Genomic DNA, 22212 nt, shown 5'->3' with positions numbered 1-22212 from the left:
TCCAACCTAGTTCCTGAGCAAAGTCTGGCTTTGCGGCCTCACACAAGTCATTTTAACCGACTTTGCAACAAACCAACCTCTAATAACACATTCATCACTTCCTAGTGTTGGTGCTGAGCTTGGGATCGCCCCTTCCCAGCATCGATCATCAACCTGAATTTCTGGCACGCACTCTTGTTCTGCTAGTGCCAAAATCGGCCGTCTTAACGTCATTGCTCGAATCTTGAGGCAGGCCTCGAAGACACTGGTCAAAGGACTTTCCTTTGTCCATCCACCTCCGTTGCAACCCCCTGGAGCGACAACGCTCCTATTTACTTGATCCAGTCAAGTTGGCGGGCCTTCGCTACAACCAGTCCTCCCTCCCTCACCCTCTTTTGGGCCCTAAGTTCAGGGTCTTCTGCGGGGGCGACACTAGACCCCCCTAATACGATTTCCCAGCGATCCTGAAGCTGGCACACGGACGCGCATCGGTAATGCCAGGCCCTACCGACGGGTCTGGCTAATGGATGGAGGAGCAAATACTCCTGGGAATTCACCCATCATCCTGTGTGCAATATCGCGTTCTTGAGCCCAGCGGAACTCGCCGAGAATCAAGTAGCCAGGGCGCTCAGTACCAGCCGCTTGCAACGCGCATCCTATAAAAAATTTTGATCGACTAGTACCGAAACACAGCGACTACATAGAAATCGATTCCAGCACAATGTCTGAGTCACCAAAGTCCGAGAAATACATGTTTCTCACTAGATACAGCACTCCTGTCCCCGAACTCGATGACCACCGTTTTCAGCTGGATCCGCCTCGAATGGACGCCGCACCCGATGTGCCGCTTAGCCGGCAAAATACCGCACCGCAGGGTTTGCACCCAGAGACTCCCCAACGCCCAGACTTGCTCATTATACAGGACGCCCTGCGAGAGGCCGGGTCCTTTTCGCGCGACTTTGAGCAAGCAGTTGTCGACGACGATCGATCTATTCAAGATCTCACGGCACTGGGACGTCGTTTCTCTGTTGATCCCACCGGCAATGTCCGGCATGGTCGCGCTTACAGCCGCACACATCAGGATTATGCCAACTTGTCGCGCGAGTCATCCGTATCAGCTCGATCGACCTCCCCGCCTAACTCAGTCGAGGCGTTCGCAGATCCACGTCGCCGGGAACGGGCGAATACCCTGGAGAGCCACGGAGCTCCTGATCTTGAGGCCATTCTTCAACGTACTGTTTCCGGCGGTACGCACCATCGCCGCCCAACGTTCAGCAATGCCAGTGTGATACGGCCGCAGGCTGGGGACGCACAACTGGAGCCCACCGATGATGGTTGTGTGCCAACATTCGAGCAGCCTGGCAGAATCCCAGTCATTGATTACGAGGAGCTGGAAGAATTTGTCGCGCTCAGCCAGCAAGCGAAGCCCACAACAAGCAGACGTAAGCATAGTCTGAGCTCACAGAGCAAGAAACCGCGTATTTTCTACGACCTTCGTGCGGGCGTCCATAATTTCGACAGTGATGGCACGAAACGATCTTCAAGCACAGAGAATTCATCTGATGATATACTGGATTCGATTTCCGCGAAGAATGAAAAGCTATTTGCGGAAGTTTCGAATGAGAAGGAGTTACTTGAGAACATGAAGAATGAGAATGAGCCCACCCGGTTTGGCTTTTTCTCTTCCGAATCTCAAAGTACTGTGCATGCTGCAGAGTTGGGTGACCTGGTCTTGCCCGGGGACACTTTCCGTGATCTCTTCCAGCTTGGCCCGGATGGTGGCGTCTGGTGGCTTGACGTGTTGAATCCTACAGAAGACGAAGTGGGTGCTTTGTCCAGAGCTTTCTCCATCCACCCTTTGACAACGGAGGACATCCTAACCCAGGAAGCTCGCGAGAAGGTCGAGCTTTTCAAGCAGTATTATTTTGTCTGCTTCAGGACCTTTTACCAGATGGATAAAACCAGCGAGCAATTCATGGAGCCCGTGAATTTTTATATGGTTGTCTTCCGCGATGGAGTGCTTTCGTTCTCATTCACTGAGAATCCACATGCAGCTAATGTTCGGAAGCGAATCGGAAAGCTTCGCGATTATGTCTCACTCAGCAGCGACTGGATCTGTTATGCGATGATGTAAGTTGGAATCAAATTTGTGGGCTGTCATGCTCTTGTGAGCTAATGTGTGATGGACTAGCGACGATATCGTGGATAGTTTTGGGCCCGTGATCCGTGAAATAGAGGTCGAGTCGGAGGCTATTGAAGACCTTGTGTTCATCGCGCGTATGGATGATTTTGAGTCCTTCCTACCACGCATTGGCGGCCTTCGCAAAAAGGTCATGAGTTTGATGCGACTCTTGGGTGGTAAGGCCGATGTTATTCGGGGCTTTTCGAAACGCTGCAATGAACAGTACTCAGTGACGCCTCGCGGTGACATTGGCCTATATCTAGGCGACATCCAGGATCACGTTGTAACCATGATGTCTAATCTGGCCCATTTTGAAAAAATGCTTAGCCGCTCGCACACCAACTATCTTGCGCAGCTGAATGTAACCAACCTGATGCTGGGCAATCATGTCAACAAAGTTCTCAGCAAGGTGACACTCATTGCCACCATGCTCGTGCCCATGAACCTCATTTGCGGTCTCTTTGGTATGAATGTGGAGGTCCCTGGACAACACACCGAGAGCCTTGCGTGGTTTTTCGGGATCATCGGCGTCATTGGTGCTATTATCATCATTAGCGGAGTGGCCGCACGTCGCTACAAGCTTGTGTAAGGCAGGCATACTCGATTTCGATTACCTGGTCTTTGATTGACTTGATTTGATTTTGGAATCATGCTTGTTTGTCATCGAACTTTTGCATATCATGGTTTGGCCCTAATCTCTTCGTGTTCTGTGCTGTTTGTGCTGTTGTCTGTTGAATTTGAGAAAAGTGTATTGAAGAAGCTGGGCGGGGGGCTCCAGATAGTGTATATATACTATAGAGAGATATATGTGTATCTTATGTGGTCCTAAATGCATCTCCATAATTTCTTCTATCGAAGATAAGCTCATATGAAATCTACAAGCATTCAAAGGGAGGGGGGGGGTGACGTGATTCTCCTGTTTGATATCTGTGGCGCAGTAGGCCGAGGCATCGAATGCTCCCGACAGAGGTGTACTGTACTGTATTATACTATACTGTACTGTACTGTACTGTACTGTACACCCATCAGAACGCTTTCTTCATTCCTCGACAGAGTAGATTGAACCTGTTGTTCCATCTACTGTTGTTCCATCTACTCGTTAACTCTCTCACGACTCGGCTGGCCTCAGCCGTGAGAGGAAGCACATCCCTTTTGGATAACCAAATGATCACATTAATTGCGCTCAGGAGGGACGTGACCACATCTATCCATAATGGCTTTGTCGCACAGGCTTGCGATCGCCGATGCGGTTATTTTCTTGGTCGCTCTCGCAGTGACTCTTTGCGCTGGTCCCGTCTCTGCTCACGATGCTGAAGAAGAATCCTCGACGCAGCTGGCCATTACTAGCCACGGGACCATATACCTCGGCGATGTCGACGCACGGTTTGGGTTCCCACTGGACTCATATAATGGGCTGGAGTTTGAAGAGACTCGGGGACGTGAACTAGACTTGGTCCGTCGAGCCCCGACTGGGGTGTCATCCCTGGGAAACAACCAGTACCAGGAAGGCACGCTGAGTTTGGGTGAGACTCAGCACTGGTATTTCCCTACAGATTCGATCGCTGGCGATAGCACCAATGACACCACTTCGAAACGGAGCAAAGATATTGCAAAACGATCGACGACCATATATCTATCCCTGACAGCCTGCTCGAAACCGAGTCTCAACAAGTCGGAAGATGCGACCGGTTCCTCGTCCACGGTGCCACAACTGCAGGTCTTCGTCTCGCTGTCCGACACACTTGAGAAGCCCGGCCCCGACAAAGATAGTGCGGAACAACAGGTGTTTGCCGCCGAGGAGGGCTATATGGGCACGACTCTGGAAGCGGACGGGAATATGTATATCGGGGTCACCTCTCCTAATGACACGCAGTATTCGGGGTCGTACACGTACCAAATTGCAGTATCCACCGATGCCTTTTTTCACGATGTAAATACCGAGGATCAGCTTCTATACCTGGTGGACTCGGACACAAAAGCCGCACTCTTCACGACGAAAAACCTCACCGACACAGATATCGACGCCCAGGACATCAGCATATGGATGAACAAGACACCCCCGTACACAATGTTTGCCAATAACTTGAACAGCACTGCGGTCTCGGGCCTGGAGCGATCCTTTTGTGCCCTCGATCGGCTTGCGCAGATCGGTATGAAGGACGTGGAGTCCAGTATGACTGCACGCGGTGATAAGTTCCGGCCTAAGGAACAACTCTATGCCACTGGTCTGAATAAAAGCTCTACCTACATTGGGATCCTGGCCCGATATGGCAATTCTACCAGTGCAGGTAATGGGATAATAGGTGGCGGTGGGAAGGTCTGGAAGCCGATGAATTTCACTACGAAGACAGGTGAGCTCTACAGTCGGACCCTGCTGCCTCATATGCAGAGACATTACTGATAGAAGGACAGAGGACAACTGTGCACTGGTGTACGACCTTTCATTCTGCTCAGAAGTCGCCTATGCCGTGCCATCGAACTTGTCCGCCCAAACCTCGACCTTACGCACATTCTATGACGACAATGCTGCATCTCTCTACCAAAATTTCAATTACTCTCTTCAACAAGTCCAGTGCAATGCTTCCAGCGAAACCATGTTCTCCCTCGCTGTCTCCTGCGACAGCTGCGCCGAGGCCTACAAGCAGTGGCTTTGCGCTGTAACGATTCCCCGGTGCCAAGACTTCTCGAGCACCGACTCCTTTCTTCAAGTCCGCAATGCGGGCCAGGCATTTTTAAACGGCACCTCCATCACCAACAGTAGTCTATTGACTAACCCTGCCACAAACCAATCACGGAACCCGTTGATCGACACTGACATCAAGCCGGGTCCCTATAAGGAGATCCTCCCCTGCCAGGACGTCTGCCACAGTCTCGTCCGAAATTGTCCGTCCGCTTTAGGCTTCAGTTGTCCCGTGGGGCAGTGGTTAAATTCTTCCTACGGGGTCCGGGACTCAAATGGCGATATCACCTGCAGCTACTTGGGAGCTGCGTACTATCTGAATATGGCGGCGGGTCTCCGTCACAATGTATGGAACGCTTTTTTTGCCCTGACCGCCCTATGGACCGCGCTGTGGGCACTTTAATAGACTCTAGACACCTTCCCTCCCCCCATTAAGTGCTGTCCCACGCTGGCCGGCTCGCTCTACTTTCCCCTTCCTTCTTTTGGGGGTGGGGAGTTATGCGTGAATCAGGTCCTGGGACTCATTGACCCCGACACCGTGAGAGATGAGATTTTTGTGTGTTCTTGGACATATACGAAAATAGATACCCTTCTTGGATTGACCTATGATGTTACTGAATGTGTATTAACTTATTGATGTTGACTTAAGTGCGCTGAATTACCTGGAGACCATTTATTTCGCGCATGATATGAGTATCCTTGGCCGGAAGGCTCGGTTCATTCGAGATGACCTCTATGTTCCCCTCGACTTCAGGTATCTCAATCTTGATACAAGCGGTGGGAACAAGTTCCAAGTCGCCAATGCAGCCTCAAATACCCTAGATGGTGGTAATCAAGAGCTTCTAGTAATTGAATGCATAGAAAGACGTACAAGCACTAGTTGCCTGCATCCCTGTATGGCTGAGGAAAGAACTAATTTGAGAAGCTGACACTTAAAGTCAGCAATGTATCCTACCGCTGATTAGAATGGCAACTGACAAACCTCGATGCAGAACGCCGTTGTTTGTGTGATGGTATCTAGTCATGCGAGAGAGAAACGCTCATAGGAAAGGTATTGAAAGACAAGAAAAATGATAAGGGAATTGAAACGGCGAAAAAAAAGAGCACCATCATTTGCACCTCCTAGGAGTTGGTGTCCACATGTTTCTCAAATTAGACGACGAACCGGTAAACGAACCACCTGGGCGGGGAGTGCTTCCCACTTGATTGAGCAGCTTCTGCCCTGCAGGTGTCAGCATCTTGCCTGCTCTGATCCCAGGAGTAGCTGCACCTAGTGCCTGCTGCCCAAAGTCGAGTTGCGGACTGCTGGCGAATCTAGGGGTCATTGCCACAGGAGTTTTAGTCTCGCGGGTGGCTTTTTCCGCACGTCTCGTCCGTGCCACGCGGTCAACCATACGATGGTGAAGATCTTCACGTTTGCGATTTTCTGTTATCTGGAACGGATTCGGGGCCGCATCACCGCTTCCGAGCAAGTAGAAGTCGTCCGTTATGGAGCCATCGCCCCTGGGTGAGGTACGGTCATACTCGGACTCATCTTCATCCACAAACGCATATCCATTCACTCGGGGTGTTTCCCCGCCATTGTACCCTGGCTCGGAATCAGTCGGGCGAGGACGTCCGGCGATAGCATCCTTGATAGCCGATATCGATGGCGAAGGTGGAGGGATAGTCCCGGAAGTGTGCTGGAGAGTCTCATTGGGAAGGCGAGTGTTCTGGTATACCACGCATTTCGGCGCTGCTCGAGATGCAGCTTCCGCTTTCTGCTGAGTCGTCTCATGAATGTCTTCGACGGATGAAGGCGCAAACATGAGTGAATTCTCCGGATGCGTCTTCCAAGTGTCGGGCTGAGAGGGTCGAGCGTCCAGGTCGGTCTTGATCAATGCCTGGTTGTTCTGGTCTGGGTTACCTCCCTGGGCCGCGATCCGCTTGGCCTCCTGTCGATGATGAGCGATCTGTCGCGCGGTCGGGATCTTGTTCCCGTTCCAAAGCCAGGCATATTTCTCCCGATGCTTGGAATTTCGCTTGTCTAACAACTTGTTGAAGGATTCATTGTCCTCACTAGTGTACTTGGCTTGAAATTCCAGCAACCCCAGCCGACTCACATCTGGAGCTTGGCGCTGGGTTTCGGCCACTGGTGTATGGTTTCCTGATGAGAAAGCAGAAGTCGTCGACAAAGGGGTATCACCGCCCCAGGTCATCGGAGTATCCCCTGGTTTCCCAGTTCCAGTGAGCCGTGGTGTCATGGCAGAGCCAGTGCGAGTTCGGACTCTTCCAGGAGTTTGCACTAAATCGGATAATTTCTTCTTTGAACTAGCAATCCACTCTTGATTCTGCGAGTCTAATGCATTTAGATAGTCCTGCTTCACCTGGGCCTCCAGTAGGCCAGGGAAATAATCGCGTGCAATGATTTCTGAGAGAGCGTCGGTGTAGACGTCTTCATCAAGCACGGTGGCCGGTCGTTTGATGCGCTTCGGTGGAGGCGGAGGAGGCATCAAGCTGTTGTTGCTTTGACGCTTGATTAAGGCTTGCGAAGACACAGACATTATTTGAGTTTGATGAGTATGCAGAGATTCTTATCTATGGTCAATATGCGGAGTGCGAGAAATGAATGTGAGATGCATGCTGACACGAAAGATAAGAAGTGGGTGGATGTATAGATTGTGAGAGCGAAAGAAAAGAGGCGGCAATGCTTAGAGATAACCCAGCAGAATGTTATACCGCCGGGAAGCGGTGAGGATCGTCGTCATGGCATCTCCCTTCCAGCTTGCATCTCGGTAGATGGAATACGTCAGTGCTATACTGTGCTCATCGGTGTGTGAACATATTCCGTACAGTACCCTTAAGTCTAGCAATACACTAACTCTTTTGTGGTTCTTGAGCGATAGCCTGTGATGATCGATATTCCTTCTCGAACCAAACCCGTTATCCTTCTCTTCTTGATGAATTGAATTGCAACTAGAACCCAAGCGACCATCGATGCTGGAGAGAACACAAGCAACAGGCAAGAGTAATATTGAGCATACATGCAAGCTGATCTAGTCACGACCATGGATCCGAAGGGACAGTTATACATTGAAACGCAGCCTGCACCCAGCGGGTGTTGTCGACATAAACCCCACGCATAACCTAACCCAGATCCCTATACCCAAGAAAAGTGACAAACACCCGATTTCTTTTTCTTTCCGACAGAACCAATCGCTGAGAAATGCAAGAGAGGCGCAGATGGACAATGAAAACAAAAGAGCATAGCGTGCAGTGTTGGTATGCAAATGTACAAGGCAGAATGTCGTCGCAGAAGCCAGGAGAGTAAAGGAACTGAAATCAATTCTCCGCTAAAAGGGGGGTTGAAATCATAAATTCGTGGAAGACGTTCTACGGCAGAACGAATCGAAAGACAGCCAACACACATACAATCTTTCAAAATGGAAAGGCCGGGAAGCTGGTGATTAGATGTGTCGGTCTGTCAGAGTATTGACCGAACAATAGCTCAGTTCGCAGCCGCAGGAAAGAGGGAATAAGACGCCCTCCCTTTACGACGAGGCGCGATTCTAGAAGCAGCCGCGACAGCTAAGGGTGCCGCTTCGACTTCGCTCGTGGATTTGGCTCGGTCGTGGATGGAAGGAATGATGGCAAAGCCAGGTCCCATAGGCTCGAAGCTTGCCTCCGGTTCCGCACGATACAGCATCTGTGCTTCAAGTTCCCGTGCAAGGCTCTTGGTTTGTCTATGGTGGGAGGAGTCTGGTCTCCCAACCGCAGTACATTCGCCCGAAAGGATCTGTTCAGTTGGAATCAGCTCGCGGCTGTTTGTCAGACTGTGCACTAGGTCCGGGACGCTAGCGGTCGACACGGACGATCGATGTTTGCGCACAACCGACGCCGCGCGGGATAAGATCAAACTCTCCTGGGAATTGCACTTGCTGATAGGGGAGAAGCTGCTGCGAGGGGAGATGGAATGCTCGATAGGCTGAATTACACCTTGCTGCGAATAGAACGAAAAGTGACGATCCGATTCCGCATCTGCTGTCAAGTAGTCCTCATACAAGGACTCTGGATTCATTGACTTGTTCAGGGCAGGCCCAAACCTGACAGGACGGAAGTAATCACTGTCTCTCTGGGAAACGGCCATCCCGGCGTCATACTCAGCTGTGGAAGGAGTAACAGCCACGTGGGAGCTGACTTCCGAGAATGAAGGAATGGAGTCCCGGTCCGTAGCGGATACGGCGTTGGCGCTCAGACGATTGAACGAAACCGTGGTTTTGTCTCCATCTGCCGCAGTGTCGGCCTCAACCGTCATCACATCCGCTCGTGGCTCGTCGACGGAATTGCGAGTCCAGTCGAAGTTCGAATTCGATTCGGCTGCATGCTCATAGCAATAGTCGATATCAGCATCCCACGAGTCATAGATAGTCTCAGGGACAGTTCGCATGGCGACCGAGGACCGCCTCCTGGCATTTTCCGAAATTGTACGTTCAGTCATTGGTGCTTCTGTCGTGGGTCGGGCTTGAGGGAGGGTCGGAGAGCCAAGTGCCTCAGACAATTTCCTTGCTAAATCCTGAGTCACGTATACAGACAGCTCAGGAGCAGCCGCGGAAGCCGACTGGATCTTGGCCAATGGAAGTGAGCTGAACCCCGTGGTTGCCTGAGAGGGATCGTCGGCAGTGGGAAACTCGGGCTCGACCCTATGCTCTAAGCTTGCGACTGCTTCATCATCACCTTCCTCTTCCTCTGGGACTCCTTCCAAATCATAGGACAGGCTGGTCAGAGACATGGACGAGGTCCTAACATCCAGCCCCTCGTGGCCAGCATCCGTGGTAACCGCATGGGTGGCGGAAATTGGAAACATATCCTGTACGTGTAGCTGGGACCATGAAGCATTTCCATATACATCATCATCGAGATCGTCACCATCCTGCGAATATACATGCTCAGGGTATGTTGGTTGGCTGGACAAGCCCAAAATCTCATCAATAGCTCGAGGGGCTGGCTCAGGCAACTCAGGAGAAGACGCCAGCTTAGGTGAAGGAGCCCTCGGCGGAGAAGTCGCTTCCCCTGGCCCTTTGGAAAACCTGGGAACAGGTCGTGAGAAGTTTTCGAAGGCGCGCGACTCTGATTGTCTCCGAATGTCGTGCTGCTTAGGACTAATAGAGGAGGAGCCACCCGGCGACGCCGGCGGGCTTACTGGTAATGTGTCAGTAGCGACATCGTTGTCAGCAATAGCTGCCCCGAATTGATTGAGATCTTCCGATGAGAAATCATGAAAATGCAGATCTTGAGCTTGGATGCCCTTGAGATTGGTGACAGGTCTTTGTGAGGCACGTATGGCAGAAAATTCCGTGACCAAGTCAGTCTCGCAAGCCTTTTCGAGGGACTGGAACTGAGATGGGCTTGTGTGGGTCAGATGGTGAAAGTCGAATGGGTCTGAGATCAAGCTCTTCAGCTGATCATCTGCGCAGGTCATCAGCATGAGCATGCCATGCGAACTTTAAATAGGGTTTCCCCGCGTGAAACAACGGCCATGAACGAGGATGAAAGGTAGGCTCTGAAAAGGACTTACGTGCGTCACTCTGTCGTGGCTTATGATGCCGGCTGAAGAGGTCGGAAACTTCAAACCGGGGCTTTTCGCGGTCCACCTCATCTTCCTCGTCCAGCGTTGAGACTATGTGAAACTTGCTTCCCCGACGACGCAGAATGCGACTTCCACGTGATAAAAGCGATTTCGTTACGCTCTCTGAACGGTCATAGCGAAAGCCAGCCGACGAACCGGCCCGGTCCCCCCGGTCCTCATAGGAGGGCAACGAGGGAGCCTCGACCGAGGTTATTGAGGAACCCGGTGAACGACGGGAAGAGGTGGAAGTTGTGGTATTGCTGCGAGAGCGGCCGCCTAGAACAGACAGCCGCTTTGGACTTTGCGCATGTGCGGTAGATCTAGAACGGATGTGAACCGGGTACTGTTCAGGGGAGCCATTGCTGGGCGGTCGGCCATAGGCACGGTCCAGATCCTGCTGAGACATGGTGCGGGTCGGAACAAAGGGACGAGTCGGGGGAAGGAGGTATCAGCTTGACTGTGGAGGAAGGATATATAGATGGTTATTGAGGGAGGAAAAGGCGCGAGCCAAGCATGTGAATGTGGTGAGGTGCTGAGCAAGTGTTAAGCCACCAATTGCGAAGAATTGATTTGGCTTTGGACCATGATAAGAGTACACAAGGTCTCACGTGCAAAGGGGACAATGTGATGGATTGAAGCGGAGTCGCAGAGGACGAAGAACAATTGGGGGAGGAGGCCAGGGTTTATAGAATGAGCGGATGAGCGACACGGGGAGAGAGAGAGGGGGGGGGGGGGGGGATGATGGCGGATGAAGATGGCTAGGCCGTATCGTGCGGCGGAAAGTTTCTGGAGTTGTTTTAGATCGAGGGTTGAAACGGATGCGAGAAACACATCCAAAATTTCGGAAAAGGAGAGCACAATTGGGAAGCAGCAGGACCGTTGAAGCACCAGCCCAATGTAGGTCAAATGACAGAAGAACCGGGAGTAGGAGATAGATATGTTGATCTATGTAGGGAAGAAGTTCGAGTGGGCAAAACCGATTTCAAGACACCACTTTTCGTGTCGATACGTAAAGTACGAGATGAACACTGCAATTGAAAACGAAGGACGACTGGGGTCGGATTGGATGAAAGAATGATTCAACGTTGATAGAAGGAGAGAGGAAGAAGGAGGAGGAGGGAGAGGAAGAGAGAAAGAAGAAGTGAGGCTAACGTTATATGGAGAGAAAGGATGAAGGGGCAGGAAAAGAAGTGGTGGTGGTGGTGGTGGAGGTGGTGGAGGAGAAAGACGAAGATAAACAATGATTTTAAAAGGAGGAAAAATGAATTCATTACTACCACTACGCACTCACTAACTAATAACTTACTGAATAGGTACATGTACAGTACTAATCGACTTTCACAACCATGACTAGTCAAGTCGACTAACATTAACTACTAACTTATACTTCAATGCTGGGGAAGTGGGAAAATTGCAGGTATCGTGGGTCTAAGGTTGTTGTCAGGTATTGTTACGTTACTTTTTAAGAACTAGCCTATCAGTACAGTACAGTATAGTACAATACACTGTATTCAAAAGATGCCGTTAATGAACAGGGGGGCGGCCGGCCTGTTCAAGCCTCCCCTATCGGGTCGATTCGTCCGCCGTATTTAGAATTAACCATCAGAAACTAACGTACTACGTGTGTTTATAATTTGCGCCATTGTTGAGTGCTACAAGCATAGAGTAAGGTATCAAGTAGTAAATTTGATCTGGAGTAGATACCTACTGAGCACTAAGTTATCATGGGCTACAATACTACAGTACCAGTCTTAGTTACTAGAATCCATCCAAGTTCTATGTTATTCTTAGTACCAATATCAACATCTCCCATCCCAGTTATGGGCAAATGGAACTTTATCATCGACGCGGCGCTTTCAGCAGTACACTATTTCGTATATTAGCTACAATGGTACACGATTAGTATGTAAAACCAGGTTCATTGGGGATGAGTTGAATCCTACTCATAAGTTCGGAAAAGGTATAAGTGATGTGATAGCTTCCAACAAATCGGTCTAAGTATCCGGGGAACCGACGAAGCATTGCTCTTCAATCATAAACTATATCTTGTGCGTATGTAAGTACAGTACGCTGGTTTTTGATAGTCCCTCAACTGTTGCCTACTCTGACCTATGGAACCCGCCTTCTGCTGGCTCGATCGGCATTCGGCATTTTCCTCAGTGTGTGGTCCTAAGACTAGGTGTTGTCTATTTCTACTCGTAGGTCAATTGCGATATATACATAGTACGTATAAGTTATGGGTCAATTGCAGAGCCTGCCAAAGACTCTCCCACTTCTTTCTACGGATTCATTATAGTCAGTATATACACTAGTCCGGACATCTAGATTAGGTTTTCGGGCCCTCCCTCTTCCTCCTCTATGCTACGGGCACGGATAGAATAACATGATAGACGTTGTGTTGTGTGTAGCCGCAATGGAAACTAAATGATGGCAATCCCTCCAGCCCTGGATTGCAGGCGATGATCCCGCGCGGAGAACTCATCGTTAGGTAAGTATCGGCGGTTGACTTTGCAGTAATTCTTTTTATCTCTATTTTTTTTTTCGGGGAAGGGGCGGGGAGTTTTGCCCTGCACTGCAACAAGAGTGGGATACACGAGCTGAGATGGAAACTGTCCGAACCCCCAAAGAGGACCTAGGTGCGTACTGTACAGACGACCAGTACAGTGAATGTCCCAGAATCCTGCCCCCATGCAGTGTTTGCAGACATCAAGTTGAACGAGACGTTAGTTCGATGTGGCCTTCCATTGAACGTTGGCTCCAAGGCACAATGAGGGACTCGCATGCATGTATCCACCATGTGTGTGCATTTCCAGCACATCTGTATGAGATTTGTAAATACTGTACATACATCCGGGGATGTAAGGTATTTTACATCGTACAGAGCTGGGCTGGATGAGTAGTCCATCCACCAACTCCACTAGTCATATATCTACTTATGCGTAGATATTGAGTATACTATAGATGCTCGCCTCTGCTCTATTGACGCCATCCGACGCGAGAGGGACAAGATAAGTTACTCATAATACTGGATCACAAGCAAGCTATTCAGTAGAGAGATCGAGGACTCCCATTCAGCCCCAGTTCCGACAATACGAGATGTCAATTCAGGCACCACCGGATCTTCATTCGCTTATACTGGCTGTCGGCCCCGTTCCAACGTCCTCTCCACCACTCACCAGAGTTATTCATGCTAGCCCTAGATTCTAGGTGCTTGACTGGACGCCTGACGGGAGCTTCTCGGCCTGGCTGAACTTTGCCAATGCCTAGCGGTGGGTCTAGGACGTCGAATCGAGTTGAGTGGGATCGCATTGGAGCAGCAGCAGCAGCAGCAGCATAGCGGATTCTATCGGATGTCCTTCCTAAGGGATGAAATGTCAATAAAGACTCATTTCACAGACGCGGGAGGAGTAGTTCTCTGACCCATGGTTCTAGGAACCTGGATAGAAGCCTGACGGGGCACCATCAATACCATGACGGGACGTCGGTAATCTCCATCGGGCTGACAGTTTCCATCACATTCTGCGGGCTGCACATACGGAAGGAGAGACCAAATACCGTAGTTTTGCCTAGGCTAGAAGGTGGGCCGGGGGGGGGGGGGGAGGGGATCAATGATATCCACTTAACGTGGTGGGATCAGACTCATCATGTTATTATTATATTATTATCGAATCGACACGCGATCATCCTGGTCGGACCCATCGTAGATTCATGCAATGACCAGGAAGCCGGGGTTCATTCAAAATGGGATTGTACGAATAATCGGGATGGAAGTAAAGTATAGTACTTGAAACTGGATTGTGTGCAATGACTGTCGTTCTCGTCTCCGTTCCTTATCACTATTCCCTCCCTCCCTCCCTCCTCCGGCCTCGGACCCGAATTAAAGCCCCGAGTGTCTCACTGTTCTGTCCCAAGGTAACTTCGGCAGTGAACTACTTAATAGGCCGAAAGAAGCAATGGAGGCGGAAAACCTACTGGAAGGTACTGGGTAAACCAAGAAAAGACCCCCCCCCAAGAAGGAAAAAGAACGAGGAACCCTCCTTTTGGGTGACCCCAAAGAGAGGCCCGCATCATGTCAGGAACAGGAAGGACGCACACCGCTCGGGGTACAATATACGAGTAGTACGGAGTACCTGCAGAAGCTGCTCGTGCAGCTCAGGCACGTTTCAGTTTTGATTCTTATTTCTATTTTTTTTTTTTTTTTTCTCTCTTAGATTTTTAGCTGGACATAGATACTGACTCTCATACAATACTCAGTGTATGAGGCGGCCATCGGCCAGCTCCTACGAAAATTGTGACTAATTGCATGGCATACCAAATATACGCGCGTGTAAGTTCGATTATATGTTAGATTTACATTGTTAATTGTCAATTGACAAGTTAAGCTATCAAAACAGTGCTAACATAAACAAGTCAGCTCTCTCCTTATGTTACATCATAAGAGAGGATCCGTATAAATGCAAACAAATTACAGGAACAGAGAAAGAGTATTTTATATACATTATACAATACACCAAGTGTTATTCCTGTACATATTGTATTGTGTCTGACTCTCATCACCCAACCTCCATTATCATCATCATCATTCATCTACTTACTGTATCCAATCCATCTAGCAGTTGGGCCAAATCTGCCACACCACTGTCTCAGATCTTTCAAACTTCAGCCTCCCCCCCCCTCCCTTCTCGCCCCCCCTTTCCTGATCTTCTTCATTTTCCTACCATTTATGAACTCTATCCATCTCCCTAGCGTGTTGCACCATCCCATCTTTTGACTCCCAACTTTGTTGGCTCGCTCCATGATTCGGCCTCCTGACGATCTCTGAGGCTAGACCGGCCCGGCACCAGAACTTGCCATTTTTAGCTGTGTCTCCCTCCACATTGCACAATACACATTGCACGAGAGGGAACTTCTACTCGGGGCGGCTTATTCATTCGTTATGATTATGATTATTATTCTTATTATTATTCAAGTATAATTGACAGCCACGGCGAACTAATTTCAAGAATGGCTTTGGCTTCATCGTTGCCCTGCCTTGCCCTGCCCTGCTCTTATTCAGTTTCGGGGCCGCAACCAGCCACTCACTGACTTCACATCCACAAGATCCACAAGAAAGGGTGATCAATCGGCTCCAGCGTCCATATACCAACCACTTACTAACGATTTGTAAGTACGAAGATACTCCCCGGGTGCTCTGTAGACCAGCTATGATAGAACTTACTTATAATCAGATGTTTTCAGATACAACCCTCCATCTACTGAACTGAATGCCTAGAAATGTCTGTCTGCTTGTGTGTATCAACCCAACAAGTCCAACAAATGAAATGGTGAATAGTAGGCCTTACAGTAGGCCTTTCTAGAAAACAACAACAACTTTACTCAATCGACTCGCTAAAACAAGTTAGGCCAAACAAGAAAACACTCAACCAATAGGCAGAGTAAAGAATTGATGTTACAAAATGCAAATGCCCTAATACTACAATTGATTTGTTTCTTGCAATCCCTTGCCTCACCTCATTCCCAACTCAATCCAACATGATTACAGACCTCATTCATCATCCTGCATCGCGGTATCCTCTTCGTCGTTTTCACTGAACAATCCGTCATCTCCTTCATCTCCTTGATCCTCATCGCCCCCAACAGCAGCTCCTCCGTCTTCGCCCCCAGCACCTGTGCCTTCTCCAGGCTCAGCCCCAGATCCTGCGCCCCTTCCAGCCACGGGAGCGCCAACCTCTGCATTCGCATCCTCATCCTCATCCTCGTCATCATCGTCATCATCAGCCACGCGCCGCGTGACCTTGGCTCGGCGCCGCTGTACCACATCTTCCTCCTCTTCTTCTTCTTCATCACCTGCCTCCGTATCACGCATCGATTGATCCTCGTCCGCCGGAGCCACCGCATCGTCGTCCTCGTCATCCGAGTCTACCACCATCTCGCTACTCTTGAATTTGCTCTGGACCTTGCCTCCGGCCCGACGCTCTAGGCGCCGACGCTTTTTCGGTGCCGTCTCACCTTCACTCTCACTACCGCTGCTTCTCGCCCGACGGGGTGAATCCCCACCATCGTTGATGAAGTCGTCCTCGGTACCCTTCTTCTTCCGCTTCGAGGTGGTCCGCTTCTTGCGCTTCACCTTGGCCCCCGTCTCCGACTCGGTCGTAAGCTCCGCTTCTTCGCGGGCGCGTTCTTCCTCGGCGCGCTGCTCGGCCAATCGCTGTGCCTCCTCAACCATGCGCTGGCGCTCCTCGGCAACTCGCTGTTTGCGCTCTCGCTCGGCCTCCTGCGCTTTGCGCACTTCCTCCTCGCGGCGCCGAATATCCGCCTCGCGCGCCTCGCGCGCCTGCTGGAGCTTGGCCGCATTCTTCTCCTCGTAGTCCTTCTGGCTCTGTAGGGCACGCTCAAGCTGCTTGATGATCGTGCGACCCATGTTCGCGCGTTGCTCCAAGGCACTCGCCGGATAAGGTGGGTTCTTGGCCTGCGCGATCCGCCCGAATGTTTCCACTGCCTTGTGGAGCCCATCCGCTGCGTCCTGCACGTCCTGGACCGTCTTCTGCGTCTCCGGAAGACCGTACGTCAAGGAGGCGATCTGATTCTGCACGAAGGCGATGTTGAACTCAAGGTGAACCTGGCCTGGCGCAACGGCATGCGCGCGTTGGGCGTAGTCAAGCGCGGTCTTCATGGCCTGTAAGTTCATCTCCTGTTTACCCTTCAGTAACCAGACACGACCCAGGCAGGCCAGGATCTGCGCGTCACGAGCCCGGTCGCGGGACAGCGCAGCCTCGTAATGCTCGATCGATCGCGTGAATTGCCGGAGCTCTGCGTAAACGTGGCCGAGGTTCAGGTAGACACTAGCATCGCGCAGTGTATCCCGGACCTTGGAGAAGATGTGGACCGCCGAAGCGTGGTCCTTTTTGTCGTCGACAAGCGCAATCGCGATACCCTGCGCTGCGTAGGCGTTCCGCGAATCCAGCTGCAGGGCCTTGTCGAAGAACTCGACCGCACGCTCGTACATCTTCCGCCGCTTTTCCTTGTCTTGGTCGGTGTCCCGTCGCATGTCCCGCGCTGCCGACAGATGAATGTTGCCCATCCCCGTGAGCGAGTACCGGTCATGCTTATCGTAATATTGCAAGGTGTGTTTGTAGTGGCGCTGCTCGTGGTCTTCCGCCAGATTGGCCGCGCGTTTCTTTGACTTGCTCAGATACCAGCCGAACAGGGCCCGGACCTCGAGGTTCGTCGCGTCGGCCTCGTACAGTTTAGCCATCTTCTTGGGTCCCTCTTCCGTTGGGCTCTGGCGCAGAGCGATGTATGTCAATCGCGCGTTGGCTTCTGTATAGTCGGCATGACGCTCCAGTAAGCCTCCATATACCTTCTTGGCATCGTCTGGCATGTCGGCCGCCTCATAAGTACGACCCAGATTGTAGCTGATGGTGGTCACCAGGGCGTCGACGTCGAGCTCGCCTTCCTTCTCCTGGGACTTGACGCAGGCGTCCAGCGCTGATTGAAACATAGTCCGAGCCAACTCGATCTTCTCGGCTTGATACAAAAAGCAGCCCATGTTGTTGAGTAATTGCGGAGGTAGCTGTTTGCGAAGCGCAGCCTTGATCTGCTCCGCGTCCTCGACCCCTTCAGGACGTTCCTCTTCAGGTATCTCCGCGAGTTGCATTTCCTCCAGCTGGGCGAGGCATTGTATGCTCTTTTCGGGGGCGGTCTGTTCATAGAGGCGGGACAGATACACCAAGACTGACTCATCGGGCAGTATCTTCTTGTTCTCGTCCTTCCAGAGCGCGCGGACAGACTCCAGAAGCCCGATGGCTTTCTTCGCTTCGGCAGACTTGTCGTCTTTGCTATTGGCTGCGAACACTTCCTCCGCGTAGAGGGCACCGAGCAAAATCATACTCTCGGGGTTCTTGGTCTGTTGAATGATCTTCTCCAGCCGGAACTTGGCTCCGTCGAGATCTTTGCTGCTGGAAACCTGCATTTGTATACTACCTAGTTTGGCAGGAAGATAGCCGTTTTCGCCGCCGCGGGCCTGATCCGCTCGATTGTAATACTCCGCTGCGTGACCGAGGTCGCCTTCATAGTGTGCTTTCCGACCGAGCAAATACCAACCATCACTGGCAATCGGCATCACGTCCGTCTGTTGAATGGCTTTGCGGGCCAGGCTCTCAACGGTGCTATATGACTTGCGTAGGAGGAAGTAGCTGCCAAACAGAGCGCATGTCATCGGATACTCTTTGTCCAGTTTGAATGCTTTCTGCGTGTACTGTGTCATGGCGACTTTGTACAAGGAACCAAAGGCAGGGTCTGTGGTGGAGTGCCGGGAACTGTCGTACAAATAGTAGACTGCAAGAAGGATGTTGGCGACTTTTGAATCGGGGTTCTAGAACGACGTATACGAGTTAGGACTGATATTCTTCTCACCTACCATGCGATGGAGTTCACTCACCAATGCAAGCGCCCGCTCCCAGGCAGCTTTCGCCTGCTCTTTGAATCCCAATTGCCACAGACAACAGCCGATACCAATGCGGGGATCAGGATCCCTAAGCCCAGGCATTTTCACCAATACTTTCTGATACCCTTCCAATGCCTCTGCATAGCGACCCAACATATACTGTGCACGTGCATGTCCAAGAATCGCCATTGCATTGCGACCACCAAAAGCTTTGGACGATTCATCAAAGCACTTGAGTGCCTGGCGTAACGACTCGGCCCGTTCAGAGGTATCGATACCCCCAGTGCGCGAAGGTCGCAGAGGCTGCATGGACGCGCGCAAGAGAGACAGAACACCGCGCGCCAGAAACAGCGGGGGGAAAGCTGGGTTCAGTCGCGAGGCCTCATTCAGTGTAGATGTCGCTTGTTGTAGATAGTAGTCCTTGGTCTTAGAATCTGTGTATATTTCGGAGTCGTTCAAGACACGAGGCGCTTGCCGACACTTTAACATCAACAGCCAGCAGACCCAACTCAAGAGCCCGAGCTTCTCCTTGATCGCCCCGTGACCGACGGAGGCCAGCCCTTTGTTGAGGATGTCGATCGCATGATCGAGTTGGTTTTGTTTGGCGTACGCGAGAGCGATAGTCACCCAGAAGTTTTTGGCGGCTTTCTCATTCTCCAAAAGAGTGCACAGCTCGGTAGGATCGTCGGGAAGAACTTCAAGGCTGACCTCCACTTCACTGTCAAGTGTCGACGCGGGAATATCGATCGCAGAAGGAATGTCGGAAAAGCGAAGATTGGCTAGCGATTTCGCATTCGGTAGGGAGTCGCCGTTGGTACCATTGGCGTGGCCATTCTGGGAAGACGCCATGGCTTTGTGATAAGCAATGCCTTGGTAGGCAGGGTGTGCTTGAGAAAGAGCAAAGAAGGCGAAAGGTGCTTGACTTCAGAGAGATAGCTCAGCTCATGTCATGTTCGGAGTCGACTCGGTAGCTTGAACGGGCAGCGCGGAGGAGGTTCTTCTGGCTGAACAGACAAGCGAAGAAGAGAGCACTTTCCAGTCGCGATAGCAATGGAGACGCTGGACACGTGAGTAGTTGGTCGCTCGCGTATCGGAGGTTTGGTCAAGTTGAGGATTAGCACTTGATCAGGGTTGGATGGAATAGAGTTGGAGACAGACGGGAACTGAGGCTGGAAAAGTAGCACCGCCACACGGATGTGGCTGGGGTCGGCCTGGCATAGTCAAGTTACTCGCAAGTTGCAACTCATGCCTGGTGAGTGCCACGATGCGCCACACCAGTCACTGGTCGGTCTCTGACTTTACTCTCAGTTTGGTCACATTGATGCATAAATGCCTGTCAAGGCTCGAATTGATAACTAGCACTACAGGATGCCGGGTCTAGTACACTAATAATGCTCATCATGTCGTCAAGTAAGTATAAAAGTAGGAAAGAAGTCATGGCTCTTAGTGCATCGCTTCATATCATGATAATGTTCAAATTTCCGACCGAGTTAGTAGCTCCTTTCATGCAATGCCCCATTCAACGGCCTCAAAACAGACCGAATAGCCTGGGTAACTTGCATAGTAAGGCAGTGCCCACCAATACCATGAAGATTCTGCCTAATTCAGTCCAGTGCCCTAGTCGAACATGGGTCTCAGCATATCCGGTAGCCGCCGCAGTTTCCTGCGCGGGGGTACCAGTGCCAACAACAATAGAGCCTCCCAATTCGGTGGGGAATCGGCCGGTTTCAAACCATTCTTCCAAAAGTTGGTCCTTCTCGGCCCAGCGAGCTCGGATCCAGGCATCAAACTCGCTTTGACTGTCAAGTGGAATGTCCGCCACCGCAAAGCGTCTCCAATGCATGTTAACAGAGGTCGGTGGTCGGCCCTGCAAATACGTTGACCGAAGCGTGAAGTACTTGTCGGGTAGGCTACCTTTTCTGCGCAAATGAACAGAGTTGATTAGAGCTTGTGAAGAAAGTATGGAACAACCAAGTCACTTACGGAGGTCCTTCGTAGGCTACAGTGCAGTCGTAAACCCATTCAACGGTGCCCCGCAGTTGCTGCAGGCAGAAGAAGAGGCCAGTCGACCGGGGAATAATTTGATGTTGCAGAGTTGGAAGCCCTTGTTTCGCCGCGTATTCTGCGCTCCGCCGTTTGGTATTGATTGACAGATTCGTTCCCTCGGGGAAGATCAGCAGCCACATGGGATCATAATGTGGCGAACTCGACTGAGATCCCAAGTGCTGCGTCTTCAACTTCTCCAGACGATGTTGGAGCCGCGGCTTGTCCGAGAGCCACTTCCGAGCCATAAAGATGAAGCCATAGAAAGTCATACCTTGGCCGATAATAGGGATGTATTTAAGGGATTCTTTCAAAATGATGAAGATGCGGCCGTGCATCTGATTCGTATATGCGACCCACCACAAATAAATCCAGTCCGTGTAAACCTGATGGTTAGCGATCATCACAAGTCGCTCTGGGAAATCTGTTCGTAACCGTCCATCCTCCGCCAGGTGAATCTGATTCCGCACGCTCTTGTCTCCGCTAACGCGCACGACTGTTGGACAACCCCACTGTGTAAGAGCCGTGATCACTAGTCCAAATGATTGCTTAGTGTACGCCATGTACGCATAGTAGTAATCCTTGCTGATCAGATAGAGTGGGGAGCCAATGACTTGTGTTGCTAAGATGGCGACGCAACAGCAGTTGAACCATGTTGCGAGCAAGAGGGAGCGGATTATTTGCATGGCGAGGCCATGCTTCAAGCGCGGCTCAGCATCGGTATAAGTATGGGACTTATTGCTCACAGAGGAAGCTGTCGGATTCACATGCTTCCGCTGACGGAGATCGTGCTCCATGATGGCACAAGCTGGGGATGGACAACCAGGGATCTTGCCGGGACAGTAGGACTTTTAAGGTCGGGATAACCTGAAGTTTATGAATCTAGGTCAGCATTCCCTAAACATGGTCACGCGGGCTGAGCTGTACAACAAATAGCTATGATGAGGGAGGAAAAGCGGTGTCGACCCAAACTCACTAAGAGAATCAGGCCCGCTCAGGGCTAGAAAAATATCCAAGGACGAAGCCTAGGAAGCCTCCAAGTTTCAAGATCTCGATCGTGGCATGTATGAGTTTAGAATAGCCTGGTTCAAACCATGCTCAAACCAGCAAAAGAAAGGCGGTGGTTCCTCGTCTCTGGGGTTGTAATGTGATTTATACGGGAGTACTCAGCGGTTCCGTGAATCACCGGAAGGGGAAAGCTGAGGGATGACATAACCCAAATTGTATTTAACTTAATTGAGTTTAGTGACTACTAACTTAACTATCCTAAGCCAAGT

The 22212-nt window shown here is 50.9% G+C and overlaps 5 protein-coding genes across 5 annotated transcripts; 1 reads left to right on the top strand and 4 right to left on the bottom strand.

Moving 5' to 3' along the window:
• Nucleotides 1-730: 730 nt before the first annotated feature.
• BO86DRAFT_397565 (magnesium transporter CorA family protein) lies at nucleotides 731-5244 on the top strand (the record flags this gene model as incomplete). Its single annotated transcript, XM_025673502.1, has 4 exons — nucleotides 731-2109; nucleotides 2171-2746; nucleotides 3392-4512; nucleotides 4574-5244. The coding sequence occupies 4 exons, from the start codon at nucleotides 731-733 to the stop codon at nucleotides 5242-5244; spliced, it is 3747 nt and encodes a 1248-aa protein (XP_025529815.1).
• A 229-nt stretch (nucleotides 5245-5473) lies between these two features.
• BO86DRAFT_387374 (splicing factor ESS-2 family protein) lies at nucleotides 5474-7493 on the bottom strand. The gene is made up of 2 exons (XM_025671570.1): nucleotides 5824-7493; nucleotides 5474-5766 (listed from the first exon to the last, which is right to left on the bottom strand). The coding sequence occupies exon 1, from the start codon at nucleotides 7382-7384 to the stop codon at nucleotides 5951-5953; it is 1434 nt and encodes a 477-aa protein (XP_025529814.1). The 5' UTR covers nucleotides 7385-7493; the 3' UTR covers nucleotides 5474-5766; nucleotides 5824-5950.
• An 835-nt stretch (nucleotides 7494-8328) lies between these two features.
• BO86DRAFT_308037 (uncharacterized protein) lies at nucleotides 8329-10852 on the bottom strand (the record flags this gene model as incomplete). Its single annotated transcript, XM_025667756.1, has 2 exons — nucleotides 8329-10286; nucleotides 10396-10852. 2 exons carry the CDS (start codon nucleotides 10850-10852, stop codon nucleotides 8329-8331), a joined length of 2415 nt encoding a protein of 804 aa, XP_025529813.1.
• Nucleotides 10853-15708: 4856 nt separating this feature from the next.
• BO86DRAFT_334247 (putative RNA polymerase II transcription elongation factor (Ctr9)) lies at nucleotides 15709-20012 on the bottom strand. The gene is made up of 2 exons (XM_025668851.1): nucleotides 18887-20012; nucleotides 15709-18820 (listed from the first exon to the last, which is right to left on the bottom strand). Exons 1-2 carry the CDS (start codon nucleotides 19739-19741, stop codon nucleotides 15992-15994), a joined length of 3684 nt encoding a protein of 1227 aa, XP_025529812.1. The 5' UTR covers nucleotides 19742-20012; the 3' UTR covers nucleotides 15709-15991.
• A 205-nt stretch (nucleotides 20013-20217) lies between these two features.
• On the bottom strand, nucleotides 20218-22001 carry BO86DRAFT_334243 (lysophospholipid acyltransferase family protein). Its single transcript, XM_025668850.1, has 2 exons — nucleotides 20876-22001; nucleotides 20218-20811 (listed from the first exon to the last, which is right to left on the bottom strand). The coding sequence occupies exons 1-2, from the start codon at nucleotides 21730-21732 to the stop codon at nucleotides 20421-20423; spliced, it is 1248 nt and encodes a 415-aa protein (XP_025529811.1). The 5' UTR covers nucleotides 21733-22001; the 3' UTR covers nucleotides 20218-20420.
• Between the last annotated feature and the right edge of the window lie 211 nt (nucleotides 22002-22212).

This window comes from Aspergillus japonicus (genome assembly GCF_003184785.1).
Source record: "Aspergillus japonicus CBS 114.51 unplaced genomic scaffold BO86scaffold_11, whole genome shotgun sequence".
NCBI classification, from domain to species: domain Eukaryota; kingdom Fungi; phylum Ascomycota; class Eurotiomycetes; order Eurotiales; family Aspergillaceae; genus Aspergillus; species Aspergillus japonicus.
The sequence above is the reverse complement of the archived record's forward strand: the minus strand, read 5'-3'. Positions and strand labels throughout refer to the sequence as shown.

Coding starts and splice junctions, on each gene's coding strand:
- BO86DRAFT_387374 (XM_025671570.1), bottom strand. CDS start 7,384: ATGTCTGTGTCTTCGCAAGCCTTAATCAAGCGTCAAAGCAACAACAGC.
- BO86DRAFT_334247 (XM_025668851.1), bottom strand. CDS start 19,741: ATGGCGTCTTCCCAGAATGGCCACGCCAATGGTACCAACGGCGACTCC. Junction 18,821..18,886: donor GGGAGCGGGCGCTTGCATTG/GTGAGTGAACTC, acceptor ACGTCGTTCTAG/AACCCCGATTCAAAAGTCGC.
- BO86DRAFT_334243 (XM_025668850.1), bottom strand. CDS start 21,732: ATGGAGCACGATCTCCGTCAGCGGAAGCATGTGAATCCGACAGCTTCC. Junction 20,812..20,875: donor GTAGCCTACGAAGGACCTCC/GTAAGTGACTTG, acceptor TCATTTGCGCAG/AAAAGGTAGCCTACCCGACA.